Source organism: Vipera berus (genome assembly GCF_964194415.1).
Source record: "Vipera berus genome assembly, chromosome: 2".
Lineage (NCBI taxonomy): Eukaryota > Metazoa > Chordata > Lepidosauria > Squamata > Viperidae > Vipera > Vipera berus.
In genome coordinates, this window is record NC_138203.1 from 117,263,169 (window position 1) to 117,283,938 (window position 20,770).

Consider the following 20,770-nt stretch of genomic DNA (forward strand, 5'->3'; position numbering starts at 1 on the left):
TTGCCTTGCCTTCTGGTGCTTTGGAGGGCAAGACAAGAAACAATGGATGGAAATTAATCAAGGACAAAAGCAACCTAGAACTAAGGAGAAATTTCCTAACAGTGAGAACAATTAACCAGTGGAACATATTGCCTTCAGAAGTGGTGTAAGACATACAAGGAAACGCAACGAGTTTTTGAAGAAAACAGACGCTCAACAAAGGAAACATGTCTTTCATGTGTGCAAGGATGTTTTGCGTGGCTGTTTTTGTACGAAACACATTTTAATACACAGTAACGAAATATTGTCATGTATGCTTTACCTGACATTGTGTACATTTAGCTTCTAAATACTGATATTTAGCTTGCTTAGTGAGCGCCCAACCGTGCTAAATAAAAAACGGAAGCGACAATTTTTGAAACATTAACTCCTGACATACTTCCCGCTGAGCATATAGTACGCGAGTCATCTCATAGCGACTGCGCATCTAGCCCGCTGATTTTCGCGGAAAAAAGCCGGTGATGCTTTAAAGAGAGACTACGCAGCCGTTTTTAAAAATTGTGCGCTAGTCATTACTTCCGCTTCCGGTCACCACCGGAAGGTCTTATTAGTTTGTCGGAAAGATGTCTCCCACCATGGCGGCAGCCGCGACAGGCCCTGGTTCACCAGCAGAGTTACTCTTACAGAGGCTGGAGCATGTGGCAGCTGACGGAGAAGCCGGACTCTGCAGCCTGGAAGCAGCAGCAGCACTTGGCCTGGAACACCAAGTCTTGGTCGGGGCCGTGAAGAGTCTTCAGGCGCTAGGAGAGGTAAGTCGGCAAGAAGGCAGACCTGCGCCGGGCCACGCCCCTGAGTGGCGCCACGCAGAGTAGATGCGGCGCGCAAGCTCTTGCGGCAGAAAGAGGCGGGACTTCCCGTGGTCAGCCAATGGGCTATGCCGACCAATACCATTGTTCATAGATTACATCCATGTGACTATGCTGTCCAAAGCTATTCAGAGTTGTAAGAAAAGAACCATCAGAAAGCACCAAAGAGAATGATCCCCTTTTGTGACCTTCTGACAAACAAATCAATGGGGAACTGTGTTCCTAATTTAACAGCTGCCATGATTCACTTAACAAATGTGGTCTTGTCATTTTATAACAAAGGTCATAAAATGGGGCAAAACTCACTTAGCAACAGAAATTTTGGGATCAATTGTGGTAGTAAATTGAGGAGTGCCTGTAGTTAAGCATGGTCATGCACACACTGTTTTGATGAGGCCTATCTTTAGTCTCAGGACGCATTAGAAACACATTTTGGTGCTTAAAGGGTCAATCTATGTTTATAGTATATTTAAGTGTGCGTCATGTATGTGTTCACTATGAGAGTGGGCAACTAAATTTCATTTTTGATGTGTCATGCTACAGTAAAAAAATGACAAGGTTATCTTAAGAGTTTGGAGGGAACAGGTTCTGATGCTGCAAAATTGGAATAGGGGCCTAGCTGGCTACCATAAAGAAATTATGCTGTTGGCTTGACTTCAAATAATTTAAGGGCTGCAGAAATATAGTGGCTACCTCTTATTTTGAGTAGTTTAAGGATAGCAGATGAACTCCTTTGTGCTTCTTTAGCAATGTAGTCCTTATGAGACTTCCTACTACTAGCACAATTTAGGACTATTCACAGCTATTTGAAACAGGAGATTGCTTAATTCTGTGGTTTTTGGAGCTTTTGGCAAATGCCATGATTTGGAGCTTTTGATAGTTTATGTTAGAACTCTGTGTCCTGTGTGCATGGGATTTCTTATTCTTTTCGGGTTCTGCCATTCTCCTAGGGGGAAGTTTGAGGTGCCGATGTGTATTTCCTTTGCTCTATCTCTTGCTCTATCTTTGATGTGCCTCTAACGGGTGAGAATGGAATGTACCTCCGGCCATCTGCCTTACCTTCAAGCACGGAAGAAACGGCGCAGACACCTAACAGCCTTGGAAGCAGCGCCTTATCACTCTGTTCCCACGGCTTTTCACATCTGCAGATTGGCCTGTTTGAACTGTCCGGATGGACAGTTAGGGTGGGGTTACTATGGACACTTTTAACTACTTGGTTCGTGCGTGGGAAATCCTCGGATCCTGCCTTCTCTTCTTGCTGTCAACACCTCCCAATAAAAGTTCCTTTTGAAATGATGCTGTTTCAAGAGTTCTGCTTTCTTAGGAGAACTGAGTGAGGCAGGTCCTTACAGTTTACCTCTAAGTAGTTTGCCTTACAATACTGTGCTAGTGTTCTCAGTGTTCTTTTAAGGCCAGTAGGTGTTTTTGAGAGTATTGTTAAATAAATATAGCTTATTTTGAGTGACAGCTCTTCATGAAACATATGTATTAGATAAAATAAATGTCAGTCAATTAAAAAGTTCTCCAGGTTTTCCAATAGTTTGGTTTATGATATGGAGTCAGAAGCTGCTTTGAAGTCTATGAAGGTGACATAAAAGGAGGCAATGATGCAGGAGGAGTATTTTTCAATGAGATATTGGCACACTAAACACTAGTCAGTGGTGGATTGTCCTTCTCTAAATTGGGCTTGCTCTTTTACAAGTATGTTTTCTTATTCCAACCAATTCTGGAGTTTCCTTGTAGGCATCTTGCATAATGTTTGCTAATTATGTTGAGGAGGCTGATCGGGTTGCAAGTTCATCCTTTTTATCATTTTTATATATAGGGACAATGGGAAATGATCACAAGCCCCCACTTCTTGGGTATTCAGCCATTGGTTTCAATGCAGGTAAAAGGCATGCCTGAGTGGGAGCCCAGAAGCCCAAATTTCTTTTAATCACTTCAGGAGTCTTCTGGCGCCTTCCCTGGTCTTAACTGGGCACCAAAGATTCTTAATCTCTGTCATTGTCACTGGTGCTCACATTGGTAGATTTTCTATAATTTTGCTAGGGCATCCGCTTCCAAGAGAGGTGTCCATATAGAGTTCTTGAAAGTATGCCTTCCAAAACTCTGAGGAGATGTGACTGTCCATCGTGGCTGGGCCATTTCTTTAGGAGCTTAATGTGATGTGGGAGAAAGAGGCTGAGTCATTGGATTAGAGCAAACAGAGGAACCTTGATATGGCATGTAGACTAGGGGAAAATAGGACCCTTAGGGCTGCCTTATGCTTTGCTTTGCTCCTGGTCCTAGTTGAAAATGAATTGTTGTTGTTAGTTCCGAAGACATGTCCGGCTCATCGCGACCCCATGGACAATGTTCCTCCAGGCCTTTCTGTCCTCTACCATCTTCTGGAGTCCATTTAGGCTCATGCCTACTGCTTCAGTGACTCCATCCAGCACCTCATTCTCTGTCATCCCCTTCTTCTCTTGCCCTCAACCTTTCCCAGCATTAGGCTCTTCTCCAGTGAATCCTTCATTTCCAGTGAAAATGAATGGAATACATTTAATAAAAGGTCATCAATAGTCCATGTTTCCTGGAGCAGTATTATGTCATCATGGGAGAGAAAGTCAGTAAAATAAGAGTCTTTGGTGGATATAGAACATGGAATCATAGGGATGGAAGGAACCTCAGAAGTCTTCTAGTTGACCTTCTGCCATCCTGGTCAAATGATTGTCCAGTCTGTTTTTGAAAACCTCCACGAGGCAAACTGTTCCACTGATTAATTGGTCTCACTGTCAGAAAATGTCTCCTTACTTCCAAATTGGATCTCTCTTTAACAAGCTTCTACCCATTATTTCTTGTCCTGCCTTCTGGTGCTTTGGAGAATATGTCAATCCCCTCTTCACATATGGTTATGTATGCAATGCTAAATAGATTGCTATAATTTCATTAGATTCTAATGTAAGACCAATATTTTGCTCACCTTTTCCTTGTTAATTTCTCTTGTGAGCTTCAAGGGAACAAGAAATATAGTCAGGGCTTTTTTTGTCATAGAACGCTCAGAACGGAGTTCCGGCACCTTTTTTGGATGGAACCTTGTAGGGTAGGCAAGGCAGGTTGTATGACATGTGTGAGTTCCGGCACCTTTTTCTTTTACAAAAAAAAGCACTGAATATAGTACAGGTAGTCCTCAACTTACACCAGTTCATTTAGTGACCATTCAAAGTTTCAATGGCACACAAAAAAGTAACTTATGACTGTTAGAACCATTACAGCATCCCCGTGGTCACGTGATCAAAATTCAGATGCTTGGCAACTGAGTCATATTCATGACATTTGCAGTGTCCCACAGTCATGTGGTCCCCTTTTGCGATCTTCTGATAAGCAAAGACAATGGGGAAGCCAGATTCACTTAACAACCATGTTATTAAATTAACAACTGTAGCTATTCACTTAACAGCTGTGGCAAGAAAGATCGTAAAAGGGGGCAAAATTCACTTAACATCTGTCTCATTTAGCAACATAAATTTTGGGCTCAATTATAGTTATAAGTCAAGGATTATGACTGTACCTTAACTACTAAATCTGAACTGCAAACAACCAGATGACACTAGATAGCTGCAAAGTTATAATGAATGAATCACTCCTTCCTTCCATATAATGCTCATTTGCAGCCTAGATTTGATAGTCATAACCTCATCATAGGTATTTCCAGTTCCCCAATTACATTAGATTAATACTGATCTTATTGTGATTGTAGAGTAATTAGCTCAGAAAATGTAATTACAGTGAAAGATTATTCTAAAATACGCTAATAAGAAAACTTAATAATTGAATTTGGCACTGATATATGTACATTCAGACTGTCCTTAAATATTCCTACATGTAACTGTTGCCAAATTCTTGTTTAGCAATACGTGTTTTGTTATATAGATTTTAGTCATTTATGCTTTAGGTCAGCAGAAGTTCTGAGGTACTTTAAAACTTCCTAAGAACCACATGATTCTTTTATCAAATACAGCACTCTTGGCTTTTTCCTTACTTTTTTTTTTTACCAAGGAAGATGTTTTTTATGTTCTTTTTAGGTGATCGAGGCTGAGCAACGTACATCTAAAAAGTGGGAGTTGACACCTGAGGGCCAAGAAATTATTCACGAAGGGAGCCATGAGGTCCGAGTATTTCATAGCATCCCCCCTGAGGGTCTGCTTCAAAGTGAACTCATGGTAAAAAAAATCTTGTCTTGTATTAATCTTTAATTATATTAAATTGTTACTGAGAAAGTATTTGTTTGATATTATTTGCTGTGGATCTGTATTTAGCATGAATCTAAATTTAAGTAACTTCTTTTTCCGCTGATTTCATTGTATGGCTTCTGATCTGATGGAGTAATGTTTTCCTTGTTTTACTGTAGACACTGCCAAGTGGAAAGGTGGGGTTCAGCAAAGCAATGTCCAGCAAATGGATCCGGCTAGATAAGAGCTCAGAAAATGGCCCTCGGATATTCCAGGCAGTGAGTAATCAAAATTCCTATCTGCGTGGGGTCCCTGTTTCTGCAGCATGTTATATTTTTGCTCCCTCACCCTCCACAGTTGAACAAAGGCAGTACATATTTAAGAAACAACTACGGTAAGTAAGTTCAGGGTTGCCTTAATACTTTTGCATCCAAGAAAAACAGAATGAGAGTGAGAACTTTGGGCTTCTATCTATGATGAGTTTCCTTTCTCTCCTAGGTGGAATCTGTTCAGGACACCGTAAGGGAGAAGCTGCTCCAAGTTCAGAAGGGAGAGGCTAACTGTTTAGAGGAGAAAGATAAAAATGAACTGAAAAAACGAAAACTCCTAGCAGAAGTGTAAGTTTCAGCTCTAATATCTGTTGTAGAATGATCAGAGACGAATTGAGATTAATTTCTGTAATGAAGTTAATCCCAACAAATTAACTCCTTGTTGCACTTTACAACTTCATAGGATTGAAAGTTTTCCTCTTTTATTAGCACAGGTAATGTAATGGGATTTGTTTTATCTTTTTGTACTGTTTATTTTTATTATTTTATGTTTGTATTGTTGTTTGTTTATATAGTAAGTATAGAATAATTAGTCCTGCTACTCTCCAAAGCACCTGAAAGCAGGACAAGAAGCAATGGATGAAAACTAGTCAAGGAGAGAAGCAACCTAGAACTAAGGAGAAACTTCCTGACAGTTAGAACAATTAACCAGTGGAACAACCTGCCTCCAGAGGTGGTGAATGCTCCAACACTGGAGGTTTTTAAGAAGAGACTGGACAGCCATTTGCCTGAAATGGTATAGGGTTTCCTGCCTGAGCAGGGGGTTGGACTAGATGACCTCCAAGGTCCCTTCCAAATTATTATTATTATTATTATTATTGTTGTTGTTGTTGTTGTTGTTATTGTTATTATTAAGTATAGCAGGACTTGAAGAAGGACATGAAGCATTGTATATATCATACTCTGATGCTTGTTTTAAACCCTGACTTTGGTTATTGGGCAGAAATGTTGATTAACTAAATTAGATTGTAAAACAAAAAACCCCAAATAGATAAAACAAGTTAATTTTTTTACATGTTTATATAAGTAACACTCACATTAAGAAACAGCAGCAATGATTTTTGTACACAATCAAAGACATTAAAATATGTTTGAAAAGTATGGATTTTTTTAAAGGCTCCAGGCTAAAAGAACTATAGTGATTAAGGAGACCTTTTTCATTTCACCTTCACTGAAAAATATTTTTTCCTATTGAGTGGGGGGAAACAGGCACTCAAACAAAGATCTCCAAGGATGGTCTTATATTGTTCAGGTAAGCTGGTTCTAGCCATTTAATCATCTCTGCTTCAGCCACTTGCTTTCAAACTGGTTGCTTGCTCCATTGCTACCCATGTTTGTTGCTTCTTCAACAATATTTGATAGAAAATTTTCACAACAGAATTTTTGTAGCTTGATATGCTGTGTATATTCATCATGAAATAAACATTTCAATATGGCCTAAGGGTAGATTATAATCCTATCAGATCTTACGCTCAATATATCTTTTGTTGTGTAAGCTCTTCATACAGGTTTCTTGGGTTATGTTTCTAAGGTTATGCTTCTTCAGGCTTTGGACAATGTTGCAAAGCATTCAAGAAAAGAGACAGTCACTCTGCAGTTAATTACTTCATTTACATTCTTATTTTTGCCAACAAGGAACCATGGCCCAGGGATACTGGTTGAATAAATCTTTGGCTATGGGGATTTGAAGATGGATGAATGGATCTGTCTTTCTCATTAATTCCTACTCTTTGTGTTGATAATTCATTCCTTCTGGAGTTTTCACCAACAATATGTTCTGTCCTGATTTGATTCATTTTTAAGACTATTTGCTTTCATGCTCAGTATAGAATTGTATGAATACATTCAAAATGCGTGGGTGTCTGTGTATGTGATTTATTAATTTAAGGAATTGCTCTAGTTTGCAAGCTCTCATGGAATACTCTTTGAAATAGAACTTTGAATGATTCTGCCCTCTTCCCAAGAGATGACGCGTGAAAACGTGTATTTCATTTTAGGACCATAAAGACATATTGGATTAAAAAAGGAAGTGCTTTTAGTACGACAATTGCTAAACAAGAAACAGATCTTACACCAGAGATGATTGTGAGGTAAGAAACTCTGGTGTCTCTTACAGTATGATTCCTGGTTAACCTTGGATCTGGGCCTACAAATTGCCATTTCTGTCTGGAATTTGCTTTTGATTTCTGCATGTGGATCTTGGTTACAGAATTCTTCGCTTCACTATATAGAATCAAGTTTCATCCATCATAGACTTACATCTGACAGGATGCTAAAATGGATTCACAGCTTCAGACCCTTCCTGACAAAATTCTTAACCTCCCTGTTTTCAATTGTGTTTGTGTTGCCTTTATGTGAAGTTTAAAAAATGAGTATGTTAATTTTGTAAAAAATGAAGATGTATTATTGAAATGGAAACTGTTCTCAAAGAAATCACTGCCTATTGCTAAATGAATTGTCTTTCTCGTGTTCTTCCTGTTTTCCCCATCCTTGCAGTGGTTCTTGGAGAGATTTGAAATTCAAGTCTTACAATTTTGAAGCATTGGGCATTATGCCTGAAAGCGGCCATCTTCATCCACTGCTGAAGGTTCGCACTCAGTTTCGGCAGATCTTCCTTGAAATGGGGTATGTACTTAATAATATATGGGCAGAATAAATACAGCTGTGGGTAGCCTTTAAAATGCCTACTCAACTGGCTGGAAGAGTCAACTCAAAAATACTCATCTTTGAGATTCACTAACATTTTATACAAAATAATGGCTGCTAGGAAAATTCAAGTGATTTATTTTTGTTAATTGGGTGTAAATAATTTCCTTTGAGAAGTAGCGGAGTACTTTGGCTAGAGCAAGTCTCCTCTGCTGGCTATTCTGGCTACACTGTGATGTTTTTGCTTCTGCTTATGTCGGAGTATAAGCTAGTCATGGGACCTGTTCCCTTAATATTTAATTGAAACCTTGTTTCCCTCTTCAGTTTCACCGAAATGCCCACCAATAATTTCATTGAGAGCTCCTTCTGGAACTTTGATGCCCTCTTTCAACCACAGCAGCATCCAGCCCGAGATCAGCATGACACTTTCTTTATGAAGGGTTGGTTTCATTGTTTGTCTAAAATATAACAACTTTTATCTCTTGTCATAACAAGGTGAAGAATATAAGTTTGGTCTCCTTTTAAGGCTGATTTGGAGCTGCAGACTCCTATGCAGTTCCTATAGAGATCTAATCAAGCACATGCATATAGGAGCCACTTGGTTCCCGTCTAAAATGTGTAGCTGCCATTTTAAATTGTTCTAAGTGTGTTTTTACAAATTGAGCAATAAACATTGGAGGATTTAGGGTGTTGTCTGCATGCTATGGATATGAACCAAACAGTTCCATGTGAAGAACCTGCCAACATTAAGGAAGGAGTAAAAATGATATGTAGTTGTATAAGAAAGGAGCTAATGGCAGTCCTACAATGTAGTTTGCTGTTAACACTGCATGTCAGAAGTCAAGTTAAATATCCATCCCAATTTTTCCTTGTCCCTTCCTTTCCATAGAATTACCCTATCCTTGGACTATACCAAAAGTCCATACATACCAAAAGTTTTTATCATTTTGTGAATAGGCATGCTCCGTATGACTACCATTTTGAGAAATTGTAATGCACATTACTACATAATTGCAAATGTATCCTTTGGTCCAAAAGGTTAGGGTTTTCTGCAGAAATTATTTTTAAGATGCTTTTTGTAAATATTCTGGGATGTGGCACACATTTTTCTGTGGGAAATATAATAAGCTTCACTTTACAATAGGTTTTATGTTCTTGCCCTGAGTTTGGACAGCAATCAAGGCAGCTGTTTTTGCATGCATATGGAGCCTTTGCATGTCTGGATACTTTTCTACAAGTTTAATTTCTTTCAGATCCTGCTGAAGCAATTGACTTTCCCATGGATTATTTGAAGAAGGTAAAGAGGGTGCATTCACAAGGAGGGTACGGTTCTCAAGGGTGAGTTTATTAGCATGCTTTGTCCTGACATTGCACAAACTATACAATAGAAAAGCATGAATAATTTTTGTGGAGTTCAGTGCAACAGCTGGTATGGAAAGACTTTTTTCTTGTGTGACATTAGAGGAGGCAAAGATGGGAGACTTGATGCTGACAAATGAATTCACTAGTGAAATCCTAGCACCTTTTGGAACTGGTTCATATTGATTAAAAGTGTTATTGTATGGCAATAGCATTTAGATTTATATACAATGCTAGCATTATTTACATATTGTTTCCAACAGTCTGGGTTCTTATTTTACTGCCCTTGGAAGGATGGAAGGCTGAGTCAGCCTTGAGCCCCATCACTATTGAACTCCAGGCTGTGGGCAGAGTTTGCCGCCAAAACTGCTCTAACTACCATGCCACCAAGACACACTATACGCCAGGGCTGCATAAGGGACAAAAGTCCCAAATGTCTAATAGAAATAACAGAATTTTTAAGCATTGGGCCCAATGGATCAACTATTTTCTCTTGTTCTGCAGAGAAATTACATTTATGTTGATTTCTCGAGTCATTTGGCTCACATTGCTTCTTCCAGTTCATGCATGTTTATGGTAATCTGTTCCCTTCTTCCCTTTCAGTTACAAATATGAATGGAAACTGGAGGAGGCTCGGAAGAATCTTCTTCGGACACACACCACAGCTGTCAGTGCCCGGATGCTCTATCAGCTGGCACAGCAGGTAAATACTAAGGAGTTTTCTTTTGTATGTTGAATACTTGCATGGCAAACCCTTGTTACAAAATAATTATGAGTTTAAAGCTGGTAGAACTTGATAAGCATAAAACTGGGTATTTGAATCAAATGAAAATGCCAAGCTATGATAATTGCTTCTACTACAGAAGAAGTTCACACCAGTCAAATACTTCTCCATTGATCGTGTCTTCAGGAATGAGACATTGGATGCTACACATCTGGCAGAATTCCACCAGATTGAGGGTGTGGTGGCTGATTATTGTTTGACACTAGGAGACCTTATGGGTGTCCTGAAAGAATTCTTCACCAAATTGGGTAAGAGATGGTGAAAAGTGAACGTGCAGGGTAAAGAGCTGCAGTTTAGGTGAGAAGCTTTTTAGCTGTTACTTTTTTTGTTCCCAGAAACCAGCTTCTTCTTTCTATGTAACAGGAATCACACAACTGCGCTTCAAGCCTGCTTACAATCCTTACACAGAGCCCAGCATGGAAGTTTTCAGCTATCATCAAGGTGAGGGGTTTTTTTTAAGGATATATACAAACAAAGGAATTATGTAAAGTGTAATTTTCTTTATATATGGCAGAATTTGAGTGCTTTTCCCTCTTCAAATTAAACTCTTCTCAAATAACTTAGTTGATTTACAAAATACCTTTGGCAGTAAAGACCAATCACGAAAAGTACAGGTTATAATGAAAGTAACTTTTGAGGAAATATCAGTGAGTCTGTTTTCAGCTTACTTTCTTACCTATGGAAAATATTTGCTTCCACTTAAGTCAGGAAGGCATCAATTGCATGCCGATTGTCTTAAGAAAGAATTCCAACTGCTCTCATTTCAGCCATTGATAATTTCCTTATGACTCATATAGTTGCAAAAAATTGGTGAACGCACTATAAGTGAGGACGCTTTTCCACTGTGTTAACACACCTTGAAAGCATACTTTGTCATCAACTGTTTGTTGGAGTTCCTCTTTCTTTGAGGTCCTTGATGTTTAAAGGAAATATCCCCCCCATAAACAAAACACTTTTCAGAACACAGTGACAACATTTGCAGTCTTTCAGATTAAATGGGTAGCTGAAATTGTGGCATTTTATCTTTTTTAGCATTTAGGCCTCATTCTCCCACGCCCGCCCTTATAAAATATAATAAATAACGTATTCTCTTTGGTGCGTGGCTGTTCAGCTAATAAATAAAAATGCTTAAAAACCACAAGATAATTCACTTTAGGCTATTTCAGAGGAAGGGGGAGAACTTATAAGAACATGAAGAAGGAAGCAAAAATCCCCTGTTTCTCTGCATTTTGGTTAAAATCTCATTTTTTTAAGGATTCTTGAATTTCTAAATCCTGGGAACTACATAATCGAACCTTGCTTCTCTGCCATTGTTTTGTTTGTTAGATACTTTGGCACCCAAAGATACTGCAGGACACTCCTAGAATTAGTATCCAAGCAATTTAGGCTTCAGAAGCATAGCTTTCATACAATGCTTGTGTTCTATCTCGGCCTTACCAACTTCGAAATGCAAATACATCAGAAAATTTGTACCTGAACTTTTATTTTGCTTTCCAAACCTGATGTAGAGTTGGTCAAAGCTTAAGAAATCTGTCCTTGATTTAATCTTGGAGAAAATTGGGCAAGAGCTGGGTATGACTGTCTTGTCCTGTTTTACACCACTTCGGACAATCCCTTCAACCACCAACCTGACATATTCCTTTCTGCCTCTCTTTGTCAGGGAGGGACCTGCATTTCTACATTGCTCTGAATCCCAGCAGAAAGTGCTGAATGGATTCCAGTAACCAGGCTTGAGGTCTACCCAGTAACCTGAAACCCTTGGCTTTGTGCACCCCAATTCCCAGCTTGTCAGCTTAACTATAGACATTTCCATTTTCTTTCAGGATTAAAGAAATGGGTGGAAGTGGGTAATTCAGGAGTCTTCCGCCCAGAAATGCTGCTGCCTATGGGCCTGCCTGATGGGGTGTCTGTCATTGCCTGGGGGCTATCTCTGGAACGGTGAGTGTCTTGGAGAGTCAGTTAAGCTGCCCTGTGCTGTCTGGGCCTGCTAGAAGTCTCTAAAGGCCAAGGGCTACTAATATTTGTGAGAGAAACTATGAAGTACCTCCCATAACTCATATTGTACTTTTCTAGGATGATAGGCAGATGAAACTAATCTCTGGGAAGTTTCAATTTGCAATTTTTAATTTAGATTTATTTAAATAATGGAAGAATAACTCATTAAAAATCAATCTCAGCTAATAAAGACAAATTGTACACTAAGAGAACTAAAGAGTACTTCTGGGGGGAAAAGAAAACAGAACACAATATATTGATACAATATATAAACGTTTGTCTAAATAAAATCCTATTTAAGAAAGCATTGAATTCAACATTTGAACCAATTAAATATCTCCAGGATAGGAAGGATGGTAATCAACCCTTTAAAACTATTCGCTTGCTCAGGCATAATCAGCAGATAGTTCTTTTAGATCAGGCTGGGTTGGATCAGTTTCTTTGGTCCATAGGACCAAAGGTCCTTGTAGGGATATGATAGATCCCCAGTGGCTGGGAGGAGATAGATACATATAGTATTGCGAATTCTGTTCTAACTGTCCTTGTGTTGCTTGTCCTTTACCTTGAGTTTCCATTGTAATTCAGTGAATTATTGTCTTTTGCACGGGCGGGGGGGGGAGTAGTTAGCAACTGTTTCAGAATTGTCTGCCATTTTGAAAGGGTGTGCACTTATAGTTAAATTATTTCCAACAAATTCTTTGTGAGACTTTTCTCTGTTCTCTTCCAGACCCACCATGATCAAGTATGGTATCAATAACATCCGGGAATTAGTTGGTCACAAAGTCAATCTGCAGATGGTATATGACAGCCCACTTTGCCGCTTGGATGCCTAGGGCTTAGAAACCTGCTGCTCTCTTCAATTCTCCTTATTTATTGCCACTGCTCTTTGCTAGAGAGAAGACTGAACCTGTACTCTACGCTGCTTGTTCCCGTAGGGAAAGTAATAAGACCATAGGGAAGGCACCTAGTCTTTATTTCGGAGCATCTTGGACCAAAATTGAATGGATTCTCCTAGTCACAGTCTTATTTATGCACATATTAAATATGTCTCAACCTGAAATTGGAATATGGTAATTCAAACTAATAAGGGCAGTTTCAGTGATCTGGTTTCCTTGTAATGCAACTGGGCCATCATGCTATCAGGGTTTTTGAAATGAAAAAAAAATGATCTCTCACTATCTTCCTTCATCATTTCAGTAAAGTTTGGTATTTTTTATTTTTAATAATTACAAGTGAAAGAATCCTAATGTGCAATGTGAATCTGTGAACCAGCTGCTTGACTTAAGGATTGATGACCATTGATTATGAACTAAAATTTTCCAATTAATGACCCCCAAAAAAGTTTCAGAAGGACAGTCTTTAGGCTGATGTTAAAAGGTGGAATCACTACAACAAAGCAGTCCATGGCTTATTCACATATTTAGCCTGCCTCTTTTTGCTGCGATGAGACTTTCCCTTTCAGTTCTGGGAGCTTGTTTGGCATAGTCTTGTTCTGTAAGACTCTTTTGCCTTCATCTTTGTAGTCCAGATGTCACACGCAGAGCTGTTTCTAGGGTTATATGTACTTCCTCAGCCTGGGTTGGGGAACATGTGCAGGTGGGAGTTCTGGTCAAGAGTGAGGGCTGGAAATCTGAAACAACTGAGGGCTGTGGTTCTTCTTTGTCTGGATCATCTGGCTGTGGACCTAAGAGGCAGTCTAAAAGAAATTGAAGACAGCATATCAAATAGCCTCAGAAACACTGTTTTTTTGAAGACAGCATATCAAATAGCCTCAGAAACACTGTTTTATCCTAATCTTTGTTGAGTAGTAGTAAAGATGACACATAGCCACACCATGTAATTGATACGCTATAGGTAAATTCCTACAATAAAGGAAACTTGGTAGATTGGTCATAATAAAATAAGACAAATTTCTTTAATAGCTTCAGATTTTCATGACTTTGAAATATTTCCTGCAACTCTGTGTTCTACCAGTTTCATATTATAGTCATTTCCCATGCTTGAATATAGCATGTAAGTCAACTGAAAGTGCAGAGGTCAGGATAATTGAGTTAAATTCCTATCTAGTGATTTCCTCCTACATTTTGCCAGGTCAGGTAAAAGGTCTGACTTTCGGGGAAGGGAGGGGTCAGGAATTCCAGGAAATCTTGGAAATATTCTGCAGGAGAAGCAACTATCAAAAACAAATTTCCTCCAGTGTTGAAAGGAAAGCAAAACATATGAGCCACTGGTTATTTTTTTTGATAACCTAAAAACTACAAACTTCAGAAATCCAAAGCCTGTGTGATATTATCTGTCCTGACCACATTAAAATCAAACTCATTGTGAAAATTGCCTCTTCTAGATTTTAGTACTTATGACACAATTTGCAGTAATTACTATTATGGTTCATCACAGAATCAACTAGATATTTACACTGCATTTGGTATTTTTTCTCACGTATCAAGTCCTTCCCAAAGATTTGGCATAAGTTCTTTGATAGTATTATTTTTACAGTTTAGGAGTAGATCAAAGGGAGCAGTGGTTTTCTTATTTTCTGGGCCCCATAGCTGTGTACGGGGTTTGAAGCCATCTCTTAAGAAATGACATGAACTTGCATATATCTCATGCACCTCAACTTCTGCAAGAGGAGAAGACGCCACAATTCTGGTATGCTGGGGACATCCTTTGGTCTACACTTGAAAATGTATTCCCTTGTTTTGGACTTCAAGTTTTGCAATGCAGTGTATGGCTTTAAATATTACTAAAGTGTATATTAAAGATATATTTGCCATAAAAACATTAAAATATATTTCTTTGTGTTGGAAAGTGCAAATTAATGCAAAAACAGGACAGGCAGATTTATAATCATGTTCAAAACTGACATACATTAAAGAACGGCATAGAACAAACATGATTCTAGAATTACACCACATATAGTATTTATGATCACTAATACAGCATTGTTGATTAGGTGGTGTGAGCATCCATTTAGTTTTGCAATAGTTCTGAGTACAGATCTAGTCCCTGTTTTCCTGATGTAATGAAAGTCATACATTAAGGAAAAAGATACTTGGGATGCGTTACATATGCGGAAAAAATATCTAACTCTGTTTATATATTGAAGCACAGCAATCCACAGAATTCTTGGAGAACAAATCTTAAGAAAGTCTTAAGAATATCTATAGAATATCTAAAGCATTCTCCAATTCAAATGTTAAGCACCAGTTGACCATACTGAGAAGATCGTTGCCTTAGATTTTGTATACTGAGATGGTACAGGACAGGGAACAGGTTATGGAGTAAATAATTTATCCTCACTATTTCAGTTGTATCTCTCTAGGCCTATAAATATATTCCTGAAATAATATAGGTAATCATAACTGAAAGAAAATCAGTAGAAAATTAATATTATTATTCTGTGATTGTCTTCTGTACCTGGCATGGTATCTTGCCTTTCCCATGATGAGCAATAAGTACACCACTTAAAAATAAGACTTACGTCCATTTGTTCAGCAACTGTTGGAAGTTATGGTAGTGCTGGACAAAGGTAATTACTACCAGCCCCCAAAGTTACGATGTTGCAGTGCCTCTGCAGTCATATGATCAAAATTTGGGTGCTTCACAGCCTACCAGCACTTATGAAATACCACAGGGGAACTTCAGTTCCTTCATCTGCCTCTTTCCCCACCCCATCTGGGCCCTTTTGGTTCACTACATTCTCTGGCCCTCCCACCCTAGCTGATATTTGCCATCTTATTCCCACTGATGATCAAACATGCTCTGCCTGGACCTTTGTGAGGCAGTTGTTGGCTGTATAAGGCTTTCTTCCCCAGATCATGCACAGCAATCTCCTCACAACACCTGGGAAACATGGCCTTATGTGAAGCAAGAAGTCAGCAAAAGTCAGATGGGTTGTAGAGCACAAGGTGGATCCGGAGTGTAGGGTGATGAGGGGACCTGCAGTCAAACTGGGCTGGAGTAGCTGCAGTTTTGCATAGTGCTGTGGCTCAGGAGCTTCTTGCAACCTCAGAACTGTAGCACACAAGAAGCCCTTTGGGTCTCGCTGGGTCAGGCTGAGGCAGCTGAGGCTTCAGGTCTGCAGCTCAGCAGTTTTTTGCAGTCCTAGAGCCATGGTATGGCAAGAAGGCCCAGAACCATGTAGTTCTGGGGCTGTTTGCCACCCCACAAGGCAGACTACAGGGTGGCCAAAAGGGCTGTTGGGAGGAGTTGAAAAGGAATCCGTCTCTTGGAAGAATCTAGGGTTGGGAGGACCAAGCCCCAAATGGCTTAGATTGGAAGAGATCCTTGGCTATAAATTGTGGAGTATGGTTAACAACAGCAATGGGAAGTGCTGGGATCTCCATTACTAATCAATGTAGTCACCTGATGTGTGATTTACGATTGCGTTGCTTAGTGAATTCTGGTCCCAATTGTAGTAGTAAGACAAGGAATACCTATAGTTTATATAGTTATGATGAACTTAGCTTTTCTGCCATAGAATTTGCATTTAAAAGCTGTACATCTTAAAGAGGTTGCTTCAGCAGCACTGCCCTTACCTGCTAGGTCATGAGCCAGGTCCTTGATTAAATGACCAACAATTGCATAGGCCACACTCACTATCACCATGGCAGCCATGAGCATATAAAGCACAGCCTTGGGCACAGGGATGAAATCAAGTGGTGGAGGCTGATAGTCCCTGTAAAGTGACTGCTCATCAGAGGAAGAGGAGTACTGAGATAGAAGAGCCATGGTCTCTGTATGGTTTGAGATGCTGATGTTTGTTAGCTGTATCTGTGAGGCAAGCTCCATATTCTGGCAATATTAAGTCTGGCTGCTTGTGAAAGGAGACTGCACAGCCTTTGAGGATCTGAAACATAAGAAGGAATATGTTCTGGTTAGTATGGATCATGCTTGGTTATTAGTAGCTTGGCATAATCCATGGATTTGTCAAATCATTTCCCTACATCAGGGAATTGGGGCTGATGAACTCATTTGGATTTCTAACCATGAGTTCAAGATATTTCCATTAAAGGTTGTCTCACCCCTAGTCCTTCTCTTTGTTAGACTACTAGACATACCTAGTTTTCTCAATCATTCATCATATGGCTTAGCCTCTTTGTTGCTCTTCTTTGCACTCTTTCTAGGATCTCAATATCTTTTTTGTATTATGGTGACCAGAATTGAATGCAGTATTCCAATATGATTGGATAAAAGTGCAGAATTCTGCTACAAGAAGGCAAATTTGTTGCTTCATGCTACATACTCTACCTCAAACACTCTATATGCCATCCCAATTTAGCAAAGTATCTGGCATCATCTATATTTTTATGAATGTCTTTACATTCAAACAGGACCTATAAACAGTCTTAAGTTACAAAACAAATACTGTAGTAGTTACAGCCTGCTGCTTTTCTTCATGTGACAATCTGTAAGAATAAAGAATTAACACAATCAGTCTCAAGCTCACTAATTCTAGGGAATATTCTAATATTTGGTGGACATTTCTGCCCCCTTTAATGGAACAATTTCATCTAGGTGGCAGGAAAACTAAGTGATAGAGTACCTACCAGATATTTATCATGTTCGTACCAAAAGGAAAACGCAAATTTAATCTATTGTATTAATCTGGTTAGTCTTCAGCATCAGTTCTGTCAGTGCCTTTGCAAATGACATGGTTGCCTAGGGTGTTCTGTAAGTTCATTTGGGATAATTTATGGTTTGCTGTATTTGGCAAACTTGAAAACTGGATTGAATTGATTTGGTTAACAACCAAGGCAGCCATTACAAGTCTTTAAAGTATTCTATGTACTTTAATAATCTGAATTTCCTAATCTAGTGTTTTTCATATAAGTATTACAATTGTTGATAATGTTGGCTCACAAAAACTAATACTTTTAAATAAAATTTATTTAAATTTTTGCTACCAAATGCCTGATTTTTTTTTAATTGAAAAGTTTTTCAATACATTTTATCTTTAACAAAACAAAACCCCTCCCAACCCCCTCCCCTCTTCCCAACCCTCCCCAACACCTCCCTCCCTCCCCTTCCCCCCTCCCCGACTTCCCAGAGCTAAATACAAGGTATAAAAGTAGAAACAATCATAATCTACCATATGCAAACAGCAATAAGCTATTAAATCTATCGCACTTTAACTCTTATAAAATGACTACAAGCAATATAAATATCACATCAATACTTATTCAAATGCTAAATGAAACTTTTTAGTCCCATATTTATTCTGGATGTAATCAATCCATTTTTTCCACTCCACAATATATCTCTGTTGCGAATGGTCTTTCAAATACGCTGAGATCTTTGCCATTTCCGCCAGGTTGGAAACTTTTAAAGTCCATTCTTCTATAGTCAGCAGTTCTTCCTTCTTCCAGTATTGCCCTACTAAAAGTCTTGCTGCGGTAATTAAGTTCAACATCAACTTAGTGTCCACAACAGTAGTGTCAGTAGTAATGCCCAGTAAAAACAATTGCGGACAAAACTTTATCCTTTTCTTAAAATCAAATGCCTGATTTTTGACTACCATAGACTAGCACAACTCTCCTCCTACAAAAGCATGACAATGAGTTTTTAAGGGATTATCCCGGGTTATCTACTGTCATATTTACTGTCTGTCCTCCATCTCCAGTGAAATGCCCCCTAAGCTGGAAGTTAAGGTGGGGAATATCTGTTTCACCAAAGCCTCCTCCCAACATCCTCTCCTAAGTGTGTTATACAGATTATTTGCCATGGGTAAGCAGAGGGAGAAAGTAGGCAAATAGAGGACTTGAAAAATGAGGTCTCCTACATCAAAACAATGAAAGTATTATATTGTACATTGGCGCAGAGGTCTTACTAAGAAATTCAATTTAAGGATGTGAGGGGGAATAATATGGTTTCCTACAGCAATCTGTCTCAGCCCTGATGGCCTCCAGAAATGAAGTACTTTAGCTCATATAATCCACAACCAAAATAGCTGTTTTGATGGGGAATTAAGGGAGTTTAAAGATCAGCACACAAGTTATCAGAAATCTAACTGAAGCTCCCATTTCAGGAAATTTTGTTACTTTTGTTTATTTATTCTTATCTTTCCCAGGCAATTTACAACTGTACATAAGATAATATTTTTTCCCTTATGCTTAATGCTATCAATTATTTACAGTCCTTAGGCACCTGCAAAAATGATATCCAAATCCTTTCCCTCTGGTATAATTAATTGCCAAGCCATATTGCACTTTAAAAAACAGCAAGTATATATATGCTTCCATGGACCTGTGTCCACTTCATTACATTTATCCTGCCATTTGAATTTATTATTTATATAACAGACCACTGTTAATGAACAAGTAACTATTTTATACTCTATTCAGTCTAACTGAGCCTGACTAGTTGTTTGTACACATTAGATCTTAATTCCCTAAAGAGTTAAAGCTTGGATCCATTTGGAAGTATCCTGACTTGGAAGCCCTTTTCCTTAATCCCCACAGTTATGAATTCTCTAAAATAATTTAATAGTGAGGAAAATGCTCGATGTCTGCTAACAAACTTTTGTGATATGGAAACAATTGGCTTATTGACAGTGTTTAAGACTGGCACTTCTGGTACAGTTGAATTTTGTAGGCTTTGCCAAGAATTTAAGTCTATTTCTAAAATAATTGTATTTTGCAGGTTATTGCCATTGTCAAACAAGAATGTTTATTTCCCATTAACATGAGGGCAAGATGGTGGGTTTGATTCTATAGATTAAGGAAGTATTTGGTGAGTGACCTAAATGTTAAAAAGCTTTATATCTGCAGCCTGTTAGTGAAGCTCTCTTTTTTTACAAATATTACATTGTTCTGCATGATTCAGTGCTATTTTTCATGTCCTTTCAGCAGTATTTTATGGCTTTTAAAAATGCTCCTGTTTCCTCACAAGGTTCCTATTTATTGAAAACACCCAGATTTTCATTTGCCAAAAATACTATTCTGGCTGTCTCAGTTAATATCAGTAAAGTTGCTGAGCAAAGAGCAAGGGCTTTATGGAATCCCATTCCTTTTCTCCTAAGCCTCCAAGCATATTAAGATTTACAAACCTTAAAATAGCTGCCCTTTTCTCTGGTTGTTTTTAGTCCTTACGCAGTTATGGTTTAAACACGCCAACACAACTGGTGTTCCAGATCTGACCCTTCTAAATGAATAATCCTCAGTGATCAGCTTTGGTTTATCTCTTGTCAATACGCGGGCAGAAAAAGCTTCGCCCAAAGAGATCCAAGAAGCTCTTCGAAAACATTCACCAAGCCAGAGCAGCCAACGATTTCCACTGCTCTTGGCGGCCCGTTCCCTCCCGTGAGCAGGCGCAAAGCCGCTTCTCCCAGTAATAGTTGTGCATAATTTGAAGGCAGGTCCGGAAAAATCTGAACACCCGGTTACCATATTTCTTACTTGATGCCCATAGCGCCAGATTAGTATTCGCAGGCTGCACGGCTATGAAAAGTCTCTCCCCCCTCCCCTTCCCAAATCTCACCGAAGTGGCGGGATTTCCCCGCCTCGCAGGCGCTTGAGCGGTCTTCTTCAGGTTTTGCAGCTGCAGCAGTTAGAAAGCGGCAAAGCGCTGCCACCCGATAGAAGTCAGGCAAGTCTGTCGCTG

The 20,770-nt window shown here is 39.0% G+C and overlaps 1 protein-coding gene and 1 long non-coding RNA gene across 4 annotated transcripts; one reads left to right on the forward strand and one right to left on the reverse strand.

The window, feature by feature from the left end:
• Positions 1–271: 271 nt before the first annotated feature.
• Positions 272–14,956, forward strand: FARSA (phenylalanyl-tRNA synthetase subunit alpha). 3 transcript variants are annotated; one of them, XR_014024880.1, is made up of 13 exons: positions 272–788; positions 4,910–5,047; positions 5,236–5,334; positions 5,555–5,673; positions 7,383–7,475; positions 7,882–8,010; positions 8,356–8,471; positions 9,285–9,369; positions 9,994–10,093; positions 10,254–10,422; positions 10,510–10,615; positions 11,998–12,112; positions 12,897–14,956. XR_014024880.1 is itself a non-coding variant. In XM_081315772.1 (13 exons), exons 1-13 carry the CDS (start codon positions 603–605, stop codon positions 13,000–13,002), a joined length of 1,533 nt encoding a protein of 510 aa, XP_081171898.1. In that variant the 5' UTR covers positions 294–602; the 3' UTR covers positions 13,003–14,956. The 3 variants fall into 3 exon arrangements, 2 of the variants coding, with proteins under 2 accessions (XP_081171899.1, XP_081171898.1); XM_081315772.1 differs by having other exon boundaries at positions 294–788; positions 10,538–10,615; XM_081315773.1 differs by lacking the exon at positions 7,383–7,475 and having other exon boundaries at positions 292–788; positions 10,538–10,615.
• LOC308661061 lies at positions 13,734–20,770 on the reverse strand. The gene is made up of 3 exons (XR_014024881.1): positions 20,648–20,770; positions 16,708–17,018; positions 13,734–13,865 (listed from the first exon to the last, which is right to left on the reverse strand). It is a non-coding gene; the product is annotated as an uncharacterized lncRNA (long non-coding RNA).